The sequence below is a fragment of the Molothrus aeneus genome, chromosome 21 (assembly GCF_037042795.1).
Source record: "Molothrus aeneus isolate 106 chromosome 21, BPBGC_Maene_1.0, whole genome shotgun sequence".
Taxonomy (NCBI): domain Eukaryota; kingdom Metazoa; phylum Chordata; class Aves; order Passeriformes; family Icteridae; genus Molothrus; species Molothrus aeneus.
In genome coordinates this window covers 6,596,050-6,611,867 of record NC_089666.1, presented here as the reverse complement: position 1 = coordinate 6,611,867, position 15,818 = coordinate 6,596,050, and the positions used below count along the sequence as shown (strand labels likewise).

Here is a 15,818-nt window from a genome sequence, read left to right as displayed (position 1 = left end):
AGGGCCGCACCACCGGCCCCACGCTTAGGGGGAGCGCGGCTCTGAGAGCTGCCGTCGTGGCCGCCGGTTCCGAGAACGCCGGCCGATCTCCGGCTGTGAGCGACCGGCGCCCGCTGAGGCACGGCCGGGGCTCCACGCTCTCCCGCGTTCCGAGCGCCCCGCCGGAGTTCGCTCCCCCCCTCGGCCACCTGGAATGGTTCGGCCCGCGGCCCGGCCCGGTCTCTGAGAGACCGCGGCCGCCATTTTGTGCGGCGGTGGGTAGAGTGCGGTGGAGGAGGTGCTGAGGAGTTCTTGGGACGTTGCTCCCTTCCCTGGCCGGTGAGCGGGGCCGGGTGGTGCTGGGGCGGGTGGAGCCGCATCCGGAGGTCACAGGCTCGGGCGGGGCCGGCAGGCGGCGAGGCCGGCGGGGGCTGTGCTCCCGGCTCCGCGGACGTAGCCCATGGCGCCCCTGGGAATTTCCGCCGTGCTCGGGGACTAAGTCGCTGTTGGTACCTCCGTAGCTCCAGCACAGGCCGAGGTTTACAGCAGGCCCGGAGGCTTTAGGGTTAATGAATAGCGTGTTTCGGTGCCCCTGTTGTGTAATAAAGAGAGATTCGTGCCTCAGGCCGAAGAAGATGAAAGCCAAGTCGGGGGGATAGGGTGATCGCTTACGCCTTCTCTTTCCCTTTTGTACTTCAGTAACTTCCAGCGAAGATGTCGGAGTATATCCGGGTGACGGAGGACGAGAACGATGAGCCCATCGAAATCCCGTCGGAGGACGACGGCACGGTGCTGTTGTCCACGGTGACAGCGCAGTTCCCCGGGGCGTGCGGGCTGCGCTACAGAAACCCGGTGTCGCAGTGCATGCGAGGAGTCCGGCTGGTCGAGGGCATCCTGCACGCCCCCGAGGCCGGCTGGGGAAACCTCGTCTACGTCGTGAATTATCCCAAAGGTTTGTCCTCGTGGCTTCGGTTCTCCGTTCTGGGCTGCTTTCTTTAAGGTCCCAGTCACTGCTGAAGTAACATGACAACATGTCACTCTTTAACTTTCCAGTTCGCAGAGATCAGTGATTTATTCAGGTATCTGTTCTGCCGAGTAGGTCTGACCCCACTGAGTTGTTTATTTTTTTTACACTCTACCTAAACAAGTGCTTTAAAGACAAAGTCTTGCATTATCCTTGAAGGTTAGGCTTGTATAGGCCTTCAAAGGGTACTATTTGAAGTGTACTGTAATCTCTGTACTCACAGACACTTTTCCTCAAGGCATGGTTTAGTCAAAGGTACCATTTAGAAGTGTTCAGGAAAGGAGAAACCTGACCACCCTGCTCCACCCCCCCAAAAAAGAGGGGAAAGAAATAAATTGCTAGTGAAGTAGTCTTGTTAAAAGTTCATGCTTTCTCCACCTTACAGTAGGGAAAACATTAAACTTTTCCCAGTCTTATAGGACTGTGAATGTTGCTGGATAATTCTTAAGTAAACTAATGCAGAACTAACTGGGTCAGTTTGCATTTTGGAGAAGGATTCAATTGTGGACTAGCTTTGGTTCAGGACAGTCAGATATGTGTTTCATTTAGGTCTCAACAGCTGCTGTACTCTTCCTCATCATGGTTTCTAATTTAACCCCATGCAGTTCATAGTCACTGGGTCAATTTCCAGCTCTGAGGATGTCTAATGTACTTTTTTATATTCAGATAATAAGAGAAAAATGGATGAAACCGATGCATCATCAGCTGTGAAAGTGAAACGAGCAGTGCAGAAGACTTCAGATTTAATAGTCTTGGGTCTTCCCTGGAAAACCACTGAACAAGACTTAAAGGAATATTTCAGTACCTTTGGAGAAGTTCTGATGGTGCAGGTAAAATCCATTTGCAGCTCAAGTAAGGAGGGACATTGGGTAGATATCAGGCTTCTGAGAAAGCAGTAGAAACAAAGGAACTTTATAAATTTGGACAAGATCAGAACCCGTGTCTCTTCCTAAGGATGTCTTTTTTTTTTCCATGAGCCTGTTAATTTTGGGAGAAGATGTTAAGGAATTAGAGGTTGCTGTGATAAGAATGGTTGGAAGACCGGTGAACTCTCAAACAGATTTTTACCAAATTCATTCGGTAACAACATGCTTCATACTAGTGGTTACTTCTGGTTTTTGTTTTTGTTTTTTTTTCCACCTAGGTTAAGAAGGATATTAAAACAGGCCACTCTAAAGGTTTTGGGTTTGTTCGGTTCACGGATTACGAAACCCAAGTGAAAGTAATGTCTCAGCGTCACATGATCGATGGAAGATGGTGTGACTGTAAACTTCCCAACTCTAAGGTACTTTGGGATTTACCACTGCTTTTATTTGTACCAAACACTCCAAGTGCACCTCTTCATCAGCTGTGTCAGGGGAGAGCAGCTGCACAGATTAATTGTCCGCTCTCGGATGTGGCTTTACTGTGAATGAACAGAACAAGCGAGAGCAAGGAAGGAAAACAGGGAGCAGGTGGGTGAGCTGGAAGCAATTTGAAATGTTGAGAAAATCACTCATTATGTGAGGGAATGAAATACAGATAGAAATCTGTGTTTGATGTCCAGCAATACCTGCCTGACTTGCCTGTTGCATGAATAAATGCAGAATAAAGCAGATGGAATCACTAATTTGGGGAAGAGCAGAACAAGTCTTTGAGTTCCAAACTGAACCTATAGCTTCTATTCTTGTCTCTGTATGCAATTATTACAAAAAAGTGTTCTGCAGTGGCCTTGTCACCATCCCTATGTGTTTTCCCATGCTCATTTTCCTGTGGTTCTTCCCCCCCACCTTTACCAAGGTGCAGCCATGTTCTTGGAATAGAATTTTTAAAATTTATTTATTTTAAGTCTTAAATTTACAATCTCAAACTTTCTTCCATCAGCAGCCCTCAGAACAGGCTAGAGTAAGAGTGTCATTTACCATCCTGTAACTCAGTTCTCAAGGACTATAGGTGTGATGGTTTTTACCTTCAATTCTCTGCAGCAAAGCCCCGACGAGCCTTTGCGCAGCAGGAAGGTGTTTGTTGGACGCTGCACCGAGGACATGACGGCAGATGAGCTCCGACAGTTCTTTGCCCAGTATGGGGAGGTGGTAGATGTCTTCATTCCTAAACCCTTCCGAGCTTTTGCTTTTGTTACGTTTGCAGATGATCAGGTAAGTCTTAAAATATTTTCACTTCATAGGCTACATTTTAGTAGCATGATAAATTATCATTTCTGGAACTACAAATGAAATGCTTATTTGTCCACTGTCTGATTTATTGAATGGACTGAGAGTACACTTTCTGTGCAGACAGGACTTTGTACTACAGTTAGTGTAGTGATGAATGCAAAGCTAAATCACTTCAAATTGAATTAAGTACATGCATATGCTTTCTTTGCAGGATAAATATCTGGTCAGAATTGTAGGGGATGTTTTGTGTTTTGTCTTGTACTGCTAACATTTTTGAAAAAAAGGACATCTAACATACATTTAATCAATCCCTTATTTCTTATAGGTTGCCCAGTCTCTTTGTGGAGAGGACTTGATCATTAAAGGAATCAGCGTACATATATCCAATGCTGAACCTAAACACAATAGCAGTAGACAGTTAGAGAGAGGTGGAAGATTTGGTGGTAACCCGGGAGGCTTTGGGAATCAGGGGGGATTTGGTAACAGTAGAGGAGGTGGGGGAGGACTGGGCAACAACCAGGGCAGCAACATGGGCGGGGGTATGAACTTCGGGGCCTTTAGCATCAACCCTGCCATGATGGCAGCAGCGCAGGCTGCCCTGCAGAGCAGCTGGGGGATGATGGGCATGCTGGCTAGCCAGCAGAACCAGTCAGGGCCCTCGGGAAACAACCAGCCTCAGGGCAACATGCAGCGGGAGCAGAACCAGGGTTTTAGTTCAGGCAACAACTCGTACGGAGGGTCTAACTCGGGGGCAGCCATAGGCTGGGGCTCAGCCTCAAACCCAGGCTCCAGCAGTGGGTTTAACGGGGGCTTTGGTTCAAGCATGGATTCCAAGTCGTCAGGCTGGGGAATGTAGACGCAGTGGGCTCTGATACTGACTCTATGGTGGGAAATCAAATTTTTCTAACTCATGGTAAGTATACTGTAAATTACGTATATGCTAAAGTTTTCCAAATGAATTTGTTCAGTGTGCAGTATATTCAGCAGTATTTTTGACATTTTTCTTTTCTAAAAAAAAAAAGAAAAAAAAAGAAAAAGAAAAGAAAGGTAAAAGGAATTTTCTAAGTTTTGTTACATATCTAGTTGGAATTCTGAATGTTTGGAAGTGGACTGCTGTTTGCCCGATAGGTGAACTAACACTACAGTCTATAGGAAAGGTTTCTCCTGTAATACTTTACCCCTTGTTTCCTGGCTACCTGAATTCTTTGCATGTTCAAAATGGAACCATTGGTCAGAAACAGCATTCTCTCCCTCTTGTTTTTAATTTGATCCCACCATAAGACTCTCCAAGTGCCCCGTTGGACAACACAGTGTCATTTTTGTTTGTGTTCGTTTGTTTTTTTTTAACGCTGTCTCCCCTCCATACTAAAGTACGATATGAAGGCTTCATTTAATCTCCGCAGTTCATCTCATTTCAAATGTGTATGGAAGAAGCACTTCATTGAAAGCAGTGCTGTAAATATTCTGCCTTAGGAATACTTCTGTCTACATGCTTTCTCATCCAAGAATACTTCATCACACCGCACATGCTGCGTCTTAGACGGTGGGTGTTCCATTTTTATCCGCTACTCTTTATTTCATGGAGTCGTATCAACGCTGTGAACGCAAGGCTGTGAGATGGAACCAGAAGGCTGTTTGAACTTTTGAAACCATGTGTGGGATTGGTGGTGGTGCCGAGGCATGAGAGGGCTGGTATGTGCGAGATAAAGGAGCGAGCGCATGCAGAGACCTGGTGGTGCATTAATGGGATTTTATTTGACTTGGCGAGATGTCTCTCAATCCTGTGGCTTTGGTGAGAGAGTGTGCGGAGAGCAATGATAGCAGATAACGTACGAGTGTTTATTGCATTCAAAGGACATCCACATGTGGAAGACTTTAAGTGGGTTCTCTACCTAGTTAATCAATTAGTTGAATGTGTTACGTGAAATGGAATATTTGTATTTCTTTTCCCTTATGTCAACTGCTGTGAATGCTGTATGGTGTGTGTTCTTTTTCTGTTAATGATCTGTAAGTGTGGTAATGTGACCTGAAGATGATGGGGGTTTGTGATGAGAACATTGAGCTTGTGGTGTGCTTTGCAGTAGTTCTTTTAGCAGAGATCACTAGAGCTCAGTGTGCCTCTCCAGGGTGGAAGTTCCACTGTCTGTAAGATATCCAAAAGAATGCTGTTTGCTGCAGTTTCGTGTCTGGATGCTTTTTATAAGATTTGTCACTGTAGGAAATTCTTAAATAAAACTGATTTAAGTAATATGTGTCTTTGTTTTGCAGCCCTGAATGCAAAGAATTCATAGCAGTTAATTAATTTTACCCTTTTGCGATGAACTTCTGTAAAGCCTTTTGCAGTCACTCGGTTTGTTTCAGATAAGCAGGTTCTAAAGGAGCCACCGCTCAGCACGTATCGATACCTGACACTCTCCTCTAAGCCACTGTAGCCTTGCACTGTGCAGTGACATAGATCTAAAATCCAGGTCCCACACCTTGGGGTGCCCGCACCTAGACTGGTAAGCAGCTCCCTCCAGATTTCATCTGTGCCAAGGAACGTTACTTGTTCTTTTAGCAGTGGAAGGTCCTTCTCAGAAGTGGGGTGGGGGAAACAGAGTTGCTGTCATGATGGATTTCTGTCCACATCTTCTTTGGGGATGGATGCTTTTAACTTGTTTTTAGATCAGCCCACTCATGGGAAACAGGCTTCTGCCACACTTCCAGCCCAGAAGAGTGCTGTTAACTCCTGTTAAAACTAGTCACAGGAAAGAGTTTCCAGATGAGTAAAGCACTGTAAATATACACAGACTGCTAAAGTATAAACTGAGTTATGACAGGTGCAGAGGTGCCACGTAGGAGGCAGCTTCTTAACAAAGTGCAAGGCATTAGAGCAGAAACTAGTGGAAGGTTATTTCCACTCGTGGTATGAGCTTGAGGAATTGTGTTGTGTACTTGGGGTTGCAGCCCACTGAAGCTTGGATCTGTATTTTTCTATACACCATAATACTGTGCTGTAGCTGTGAATAGTCTGAATATGGATAATTACACAGTTTTTAACCTATGTGATTTTCAAGTGAATCTTCATTACTCTATCCCACTGAGGCTTGTGAATAGCAGAGCATCTAAACAGCAAACAAAACTGCATGACTGAGTTTTCCACCTGCAGAATTAAAAAATCAGTTGTGCCTTAATGTGCTTAGTTTAAAGAGGGTTTCTAAACACCCAGGCTGAGAAAGAAATCCCACACATTTGTTCATATTCCACTGAAAAAGTTGCTTACATTTTTTTTCTGCACCTTAATCAGAATAATCTCCAAACTGTCCCATCTGTGAATTTTGCATTTTAGCACTTGCACTATTACCAGCTACTTCTGCTGAGTAACACTTTAAAATGGTATTCTTGGACCTCCAAAGACTAACTGTGACCCCCTGCAAGGAACCTCATGGTAAGTTTTTTGTAATTAGCATGGTTTTAATTCTGTTTAAATTGCTCAGGTTTAGGTTTAAGAGGCTGGTTGGCAGCACTGAGTAGTCTTTGCTAATAATTTTAGCCTTCCTTCACCTTCAAACAAAATCTCCTTTTCAAGTTACAGTAGCATTTCAAGAATTTCAAGTTACAGTAGCATTTTAACTGCTTTGCATACTTTAATGTTTATAAGTGAGTAAATAAACTGTCACTGAAAATACTGAAGTGTTTTGAGTCTTAATTTTTTTCTAGAGGGAGATACTTCATTTTCAGTTGCATTACTTCAGAAAGTGCAATGCTAATGAAAGAATCCAAGATACAAGAAAGAGGAAGTTTATGTGTATTGTAAGGGGGTCAATATAGAAAAAATGTTTTTCTAACAGTGCTAATTAGCTCCAAGAATCTATTGTCCACTGTTATTGGACCGAAACTCTGAATGTGAAGCTTGTTCTTCAGAAAAACACCATTTTTCCAGCTGAAAGCAGGGGCTGTGCAGCAGTGATCGGTAGGGACACAGGGACAGCAGGGCTGTAAATGCCCCCACATCCAGCCAGGAGCTGGTACTGCACACCTGGTATGCAGCACCTGAGTGAGGGCTGGGTGGTGTTGGTTCTCTGCAGGCTCTCACTGCACCTGTGCTCAGTCAGAAGCTGCAGACAAACAAGAATTCACAGCACTATTTATGTCACCATTGAGTCACAAGTGACACGGATAAGTGAGTGACACGCTCCATGCATTCACAGAAAGCTATATCTAACTTTATTAAGAACCCATTCCTTTCTATACTCTAGTTTGCTACAGGTGGACCTAATTGGTCCTTTAATTAAAATTCTGTCACCATTGGCTAATTAAGATGACATCCCTTGGGAGTAAACAACTTGTTACAAATACCAGGTGCAGATTGATCAGAATTCTTTCTCTCCAGCTCCCTAAAGTTTCCCAGACCCATCCATGGAAAGCTTTTCTAGCTTTCTCTCTCTCTGACCAGACTATTGCATCCACAATTTAGAAGAAATGAATAAAGCGTACTGTAGGCAGATGGCAGCTTTGTACAGTTGAAGGATTTCTAACAGCTGCTGGGACATTTCCTCAACCCATCATCTGCAGTCAATCCTCCTGGTAAACAGATATGTGTAAGATAAGTACTGATTGAGATTTCCTGCTCCACTAGAACCAGTACCTTTATCAAAGGGGATGAGATCATTTTTATAACCTTCATGAGTTAAATTTCTTTCTCCCTGGCCACCTTCATAGAGTTTTCTCAAAATTCCCAATTTACTCCTCAAAGATGGGATTTTTTGATCAGCTATATGGTAAGCAGCTGTTAGAACCCCACTGCCACCTTCCAACTTTTCTTGCCCTGCAGTTAACACCACTTATCAGGGAAGCTCTCCAGGCTCATCTTCCCTTCCTGCAGCAACTCACTCCACAAAGTGCAAAACAGCAATGGCAGCAAAAGCTGTTTAACAGTTTGAGATCTAAATACTGAATTATTGTGCTCATATGGATTAAATTACGTTAATGATTCTAAATGTAATTCCTGGATTGTTCTGGAATGGAAAAATTGCTTGCAAATGAATATTTGATTTAGAATACAATTTTCATTAGTATTGCATCCTTTGGAAAAGTTCTGTAATCAAGAGAGACAGCATTGCTGAGGAATTTGGGCACAGAGGAGGAAGTGCATTTGTTCTGAATGTAAATTAGGGTAATTGGAATATATGGATATTCTAATCTAAAAGATAAGAGGCATAATTATGCTATTACACTGTACAATGTTTCTCCAAAACTCAGTCTTGGATCTTGACTAATTTTACAGAGTAATGAATTTAGCAGTTCAGGCATTAAAAAACCAAATACAATCCACAACCCTGTACTCAGCAGCGAGGGGATTCTTTTCCTCTCTCAACTACTGCTGTAGCATGGTTCAATCTTCCTGTCAGAAACAATGCCAATCAGTTTAAAAGCAACAATTTAGTTAATTATGAAACTGTTTTCCAAAGAGATCTGGAATACAGGAACATTTGGCTTTTTACTCTCCTCATGGAGAACTGCACTGAGTTCTGGGCATTACTCTGCAGTAGGCAGCCTTAGGCATGACCAAGGCCTGTTCAATAGTAAATGATTTAACAAAACTACGATCAATAATAGAAATTCCAGTCACACTGTGAGGTTATCATAACATTTTCAGTTTTGTTAGCGTTCCTCTGCGCTGTTAAACAGCACCTGTAGCACATTGTGAAAATCAGCATAACATAAAGACAGCAATTGATTGCTAAAATGAAGAGTCTGCAGTGAAATAGTTCTGCCTCACGGGCTTAAAGATACTCCAGGAAAATCTAAGAAAGCCACAGGACTGTAGGTGCTCCATTGCTAAACAGCAGAGTTGCCAGGCTGGGTAACTGTCCCCCTGCCTGCACAAACATGTCACAAACATGTCACTGTAGGCTTGGTATGAGGCACAGGCTGGAATTTTTCCAGTATCCATCACCACATGTGAATCTTCACCTGCATCCCAGAGAACACAAATGAGAACCATAAATGGAACAGCTGGGCATTGTTTAATACAACACAGAAGTGACACTCTACAGTGTAAGAAGGTGACTGTGTCACTCTCATCCCTTGGGCTATTCCTAAGAGCTAATCTATTAAATCCATTGATTGATGGGGGAATGGTAAAAAAGAAGGGTAAGAAAACTCTCAGCTGTAACTGGATTAAGCCTACCTGGCTACTTTTCACCATTCTCACGTGGCCTTAAACATGCAAGTACATCCCACAGTCAAAGTTCAGTTGTGTCCAGTTAAGGCTGGGGCATTCCCTCTGCTCAGCCTCAGAGCCAAGGAGCACATTTAATTCTGTGTTCAGACCTTACCATTATGATTTGCCTTCCTGGGGCAGAACAAGCCTTCATTCACACTGGCACTGAATTTTGGCATTGCATTTCCATACACACACAGGTCTCTGGTGTCTGTGTGGAAAAAATTAACTCACATTAGTTCAGTTATTCTGTGTTTCTACATAGACAGTGAATATGTGCATCAATTCAGACAGACTATAAAGTAACTGCTCAGGTAAGCCTGAGCCTCCCCAAACCATAATCACCTCAACTGTGATTTTAAAATTCTGTAAGCATACACAGTCTGGAGTATGTTCCAAAACTGCCTGCTGAGAAAGCTCAGTTCAGTTACTAAGAAATAAGTCTGAAACACTGCATTCAGCAGGAATGTCCATGTATTACTGTTTGAACTTCCCTGGAGAGATCTATAATGAAAGAACATTAAAAATTCTCACCACAGATCTTGTGAATCTGTTGTAAAATCGTTATTTTCTTCCAACATAATTAGAAGCAAGTCTCTAAGTAGCAGCGTCCAGGGCATCAGCAAGGGCAGACGTAGACAGGAACATGCATAGACAGGAACAATCCTTCGGGGAGCATATCAAAGGACCATTGCTGCCAAATCCAGCGCACCGAACACACCTAATTACAGCATGGGAATGACGGAAATTGGTAACGAGAATGGGCACCGCCGTGTTTAATGCCCGAGAAATTTAAGTCGAGCGGGGTTCGCAGGATTCACTTAGGCCGAGCAGCGGAGCCCGGAGCGCCAGGCGGGAGCGCCTGCACCGCGGCGCTCTGGCCACAGGGTGGCGCTTCAGGACCGCACCGGGCAGCCCGGCCGGGCTCGCAGGGACCGCGCTCCCCTTCAGGGCGAGTCCTGCGCTGCCTGCCAAGGGCGGCCGGGACAAACGCGCGATTCCCCTGCGTGGTTTCACTCGCGCGGACACAATCTTCAACTGCTGAGAATCAAAGCAAAAACCGCCGCTGGCTCCTGATAGCGTTCTCACACCAAAGGGGAGCGGTGAGCTGCGCACAGCCTGGCTGCGCTCACGGGATCAGCCCAGGACATCTGCTGCCCCCACATATAACTTTAAACTCTTGACAAGTTAGGAAAATTGTTCCATAAAAATAAAATCGTATGTCTGGATCCAAGGTGGTCCGTAATGATCAGCTGGAATGCTGGAGTTCTCTTAAGAGCATATCTAAAAGGAGCATTAGGAAACAAAGGTGTGATGGGGTTCTGCTCTTCCTGCAGTTTAAGAACTATGTAAGGTTAAGCAACAAGAGCCAGATAAGAAATTCAAGACTCTTCAGGTAGCTGTGATGCTCAGAGGCCTTTCACAATGGCTTGTCTCTTGCCAGTTCCTGTCTGATCTACCTTCTTTTTTCCCAAGTGACACATGGGAACATCAGAAAATTAACGTCCCAGAGGCTGCATTTGGCTTCCAACAGGCAACAGCCTCTTTATTTACTGCAGCAGGCAAATCTGAAAGGCAAGGAACCACAGGGACAAGTCATGGAGCAAGAGAAGCCTTCAGCCCTTGGGCAGACTGCAGCAGGTTTCCTTCCTGGACTGCAACCAGGTCTTCCCAGCACGTCTGTCTCCATCTCTGCCTAAGTGAGGAGAAACTTAAATATCTTCTGGAAAACAAAGGAGAAAAAGAGCCTGTCAATATCAGCCAGCTTAAACAGGAGTCCAAAAGACACAGGGGCAGCTTTTGCCCTCAACTCATGAAGAAGATCTGCAGAGACCTTTGGCACATCAGCTGCATCACAGCAATTCCCAATGTCTTCACTGTCAAGGTAGCTCAACCCATCACTGTTGCTGAGAAACTCCCTCTGCTAGAACCTCAGTGCAACACAACAAGAGCTCTTTTCAAGGAGGGGGGCATAAATGTACACACAGGAATGGTCAATGCAGAACTGCTCCTCTGCTCGTTCACAGCTTTCCGTTTTGCACCTTCACATTAAGGCTTTACAGCATCAACAAATCCATATGCTTGTGCTAAAAGGCATCACTTTAGGAAGGGCAGGTTGAATGAATGTCTGTTCCAATACTCTGGAGACATGAGGAATTTGAATCTTGAATCAGACCCAGGCAGCCATGGATGGAGAGAGTTTGTAACAGGCTGTTGTTGGGAAGGCAAATGCTAAGGCAGCCTTAAGCACTGGAAGGTAGATCCAGCTTTGCATTTCAGCATGGGGGAGCTCAAAGAAACTATCTTTCACCTATGACAGTATTTATGGGCAGTGTGTGTGTTGATTTTTTCCAGACAGGATTTAGCTCCTGCTGGCAAAGCTGCACCCATGAGGAGCGAACCTTGTACCCCATGTGGGCATGGGTTTCACTGCAAAGGAATCCCGAGGTGCTGATCCCGACACTTTGCTACCTGACACCACAGAAGCTTTCCCTGGTTATGAACTGTGGGGCAGAGCCAGGCAGTAGCCAGTGAGATAGACCTGGCTCTGCCCCACAGCTCAGACTGTCAGCCCTTCTGAAGAAGAGATTCATGCCTGGCCATTTAATGCCTGGGTTATGGTGTCTGGTATCAGTGATACATGAACCATCTTCCTCTTCCAGAGGCTCCTTCTTGGCCTGTGTCCTTACAGGGCCACAATCTAATTATTTCTTCATTAGACTTCACAACTCAATTGATAGTTTTCCCAACATATCTACTAACTTGGCTCCAGAATACTCGGGATCTCGGTACCCAGGGAGCAAGATATACTCAGTTTTGCAAGAGTGGCTTCACTGGCACCCATGACAACTTTTCTGTGGAAATATCCGTGGTGGGAAATGTAGACATTTCTTGATTTTCCATTCAACTCACCTAAAGCTGAACGGAGGTGGAAAGGAGTAGCAAAAACCAAGTGCCAGTACAGCAGTTTACTACAACAGAAAATTGCAACAGCAGCCACAGCCTCTCTGCAAAGCAGGGCTTCTGCTCACAGCCCTGACTAACTCTGTGAACCTCCTCCCAGTTGCACCAGGCACACAGGGAATACTAAAAATGAAAACCAAACCCCACAGCTTTCACCTTGACGTTATTGTCAGGACTGGATTTAAGTGGATGTTGTAGATAGGGGAGCATCTCCTGATCTAGAAAGAGCTCACCTGTGCATGTCCTCTTGTTTTCATGCAGTTTGTAGCCAACCCTGCAGCTGCAATAGTAGCCCCCCACGTAGTTGTGACAGTGATGACTGCAGAGGGGTTTAGTATCCAAAGGCTGTTTGCACTCATCGATATCTAATGGGCAAAGCACAGAATCAGGCAGACAATAGATTTCAGCACAATGTTCTCTCAGTCTCAGCCACTCTGCGTTTTGTGAGGTTGGCCTTTGGTCTCTGTGCCCCTCTGCGTCTGCTTCTGTACCATGAGACCACCTTCTCCTGCCCCACACCAGCAGCCTCAGGCTATGAGAGCGCAGGGAAGGGCCAACCCCACAGCAGCCGTGGCTCTTCCATCTACAAGAGGGCCCAGACTCTCACCTTCAGCAGCATAAAAGGCCTCAAAGCCTGTGAATGGTTTCTCATTGGAGTAATCAGACCGAAACACCACCATGAGGTGGTTATCAGCGGAGATGTACGTCCTGTTACCCGGAGCCTCCTCAGTGTCTGTACTGCCCCTTCCACACAGTGTAGCCAGGGTCTTCCCACCAGAGCTCAGCTGCGAAACAGACAGAAAAATCCAGCAGGTGAGCACAGATCATTGAATTTTCTGAGCAAAAGCATCTCACTTTTCAGATGTTCCAATGTGACAACCACATCTGCTTCCTAGTCCCGTGGGCCTCAATAAACACATAATTTAGAAACCAGCTGAGCCTGAACTTTATAAGCAGACTAAAATCAAGAGCTGACAAAGAGTTATGTTGATTCTGCATGTGCCCAGCATCACATGAACAGAGTTTTTAACAGCTGCACCTGCTACATGTTACCCCATCCCACACATACCTTCACATAATCATATTCACACAGGTAGGACAACTCCAGGTCGAAATGGGTGAAGTAAATGCGAACAGAATATCCTTTGGGGACAGTAATATTCCATGTTTTCTCCTTGTGATTCGGGTAGACCTTTGGGAAGTTTGGGGATGTGATCCTTCCATACATTTTTTGTGGCACAATGCTGCTCCTTACTCCACTATAGATCACAGCCAGCAAAATAAACAGCCTGTGTCAAAGGGACAAGAAATTACCTAAGAAAGAGTGAGCATTATCTTGGATCATACCCCAAAAGCCACACACACCCTCGTTGCCCGTACAGATAACAAACCAGGTCACTCAGTTCTAGCTGAAACCTTCATGCCCAACACCCTCTTCACTTGACAAGGAAAGCAATTGGGAGGTATCAGTGGGGTCACTGTAGTAACAGCTAAACAGGATGAGCCTCATGCTCACGCCTTCTAGACGTGAAAATCACAAAATGCACCTGAAATAGAGGTGAAAATGCACAAAATCAAGGGTCCAGAGGAGCTGGAGGTGATGGCACTCACCTCATTTTGATGCCTTCCCGTCTGAGCCTGTTCTGCTGTGAGCCTCGGGGAAGGAATCCCTCCTTGTGTGTTTGCATTTGGGGGTGGATGTATTTATTGTGTGTGCTCTGCTGTGTTTGCCTGGATGTTGAACCCTTATGTTTATCTCCCTTCCACCCCCTTCCGCCTGCTGAGTTCTGGGAACAGCAATCACTAAAAACCAGGCTTGCGCTCAGGCTTCAGTCAGTGACAGGGAGGGAGAGGCAGAGATGGAGAGGATGGATCAGGAATGCTGCAGGCTCTTGGAGGGGGCCATAATATCACTGCTCCGTGGGAAGGCAGGCAGGGGGAGGAGGTGGCTCCAGACAGTGTCTGCCCGGTGAGCAAGGGGAGCTGGCAGTGCTCTTTCCCTCTGAACAACTGCTCCCCATTTACTACAATGCAAGCAGCATGGAAGGAGCTGCGTCCATCACCAGAGCACAGAGGTGTTGAAAACAAAATAATGGGATTTTTACAGGATTTTAGAATAGTGATGCGTCTGGTTGTATGGTTCTTCATAACAGGACAGAAATACTGCAGGGACATAACACTGCAGTACACACAGGCACCAGTTTCAGAGAAGTAAATTCTTCCTGTTCTCAGCTGCAGGTTTTAATCCAGTGCACGCTTGTGGTGACCAAAATCTACTCCATGCCTTCTTCATAAGCATGGATTGCTTTTTATCCTGCCCATCCTGGAACACCCGTAAGTAAAAAGTCACACTTAAAAAAATAATTCAAATTTCTTTTAAACATTTGTGGATCTACACAGGGGTTTCACACTGCCCAGGGAATTCAACTGGGAGAACAAACACTATGGGACATAAAGCTTCATTAAGTCTCCTGCATGTAGACTGCTCCTTTCCAAATCAGCATTTAGGTTTCCCACAAAACTCCTACTCCAGCACACATGGAAATAGGCCTAATACATAGAGGGTGAAAATCCAGATATATTAAAGCTGCGCCTAGGTCCATCTCTTCTCTGATGAAAATGGACAGAATTGGAAAACTGATCTGCAGCAGGGAACAGACTGTTGGATTGCACATGCAGGAAATTCAGCCTGAGATATCCTGTAATCTAATGGACACCTTTTCAACAGCCAACAGTCATTACCCCAGGCACAGAAGCTGGCGCTGGCAGGAAAGCAGGAGTTATTATATGAACAAAACTAAGGCCAACAAACCATTCAGCAAACTGCAAGCAGAAAACACCATTTAATAGAAGTGAAGGAGAAAATACTAGCATAATAAATAGTAATAATTGTGTAGCATCAATACCTACAAGCACAGCTAACAGACAAGAACCAAGAGGGCATTGACTTTTCCCATGGCCCACTAGCTGCTAAAATCATCCTATCATCAAGATAGATGTGGACTTTATACTATCTGGAAAAGGGGGAAGAGAGAAAATTTTGGAAAAAAAGTCAATCCATGCCTGACTGAGCTATTGCCTGATTCCCATAGGCATAAACACTTCCAGAAGCATTCCACTTCAGGCTTCCCGCTCACATCAGTAGCAGAGGAATGGAAAGTCAATTCTGATCTTAGGTCTGAAAAGTTTCTCACAGCCCAGAATCTGCTGAATGCCCTGAGGCTGCCAAACATTGAAACAGGACTGCTGACTCCATGAACTGTTATGCTGGAGCCTGAGAAACTGATCACTTGGGGCACACACTGGCTTTCCTCAGACATGAGGAGAAGCACCTGATATAAACAAGGCTAAAAAAACACTGTCCCTGTTTCTTCTCCCAGAAGCCTTTCACCTCCAAAATACTGCTGGGGATTAGCTCACCAGGTGCAAAAGCATTTTGAGAGCACTCATAGCTAACCAGGACCCACAGATGCTCTTCCTGCCCACAATTTCC

General features: G+C 45.1%; 2 protein-coding genes across 2 annotated transcripts; one reads left to right on the top strand and one right to left on the bottom strand.

Annotated features, from left to right (window-relative positions):
• Positions 1-218: 218 nt before the first annotated feature.
• TARDBP (TAR DNA binding protein) lies at positions 219-6,823 on the top strand. Its single transcript, XM_066563940.1, has 6 exons — positions 219-318; positions 679-931; positions 1,670-1,833; positions 2,148-2,288; positions 2,968-3,138; positions 3,482-6,823. The coding sequence occupies exons 2-6, from the start codon at positions 694-696 to the stop codon at positions 4,010-4,012; spliced, it is 1,245 nt and encodes a 414-aa protein (XP_066420037.1). The 5' UTR covers positions 219-318; positions 679-693; the 3' UTR covers positions 4,013-6,823.
• Positions 6,824-11,073: 4,250 nt separating this feature from the next.
• Positions 11,074-13,968, bottom strand: MASP2 (MBL associated serine protease 2). Its single transcript, XM_066564234.1, has 5 exons — positions 13,937-13,968; positions 13,395-13,614; positions 12,933-13,110; positions 12,559-12,690; positions 11,074-11,084 (listed from the first exon to the last, which is right to left on the bottom strand). The coding sequence occupies exons 1-5, from the start codon at positions 13,939-13,941 to the stop codon at positions 11,074-11,076; spliced, it is 546 nt and encodes a 181-aa protein (XP_066420331.1). The 5' UTR covers positions 13,942-13,968.
• Between the last annotated feature and the right edge of the window lie 1,850 nt (positions 13,969-15,818).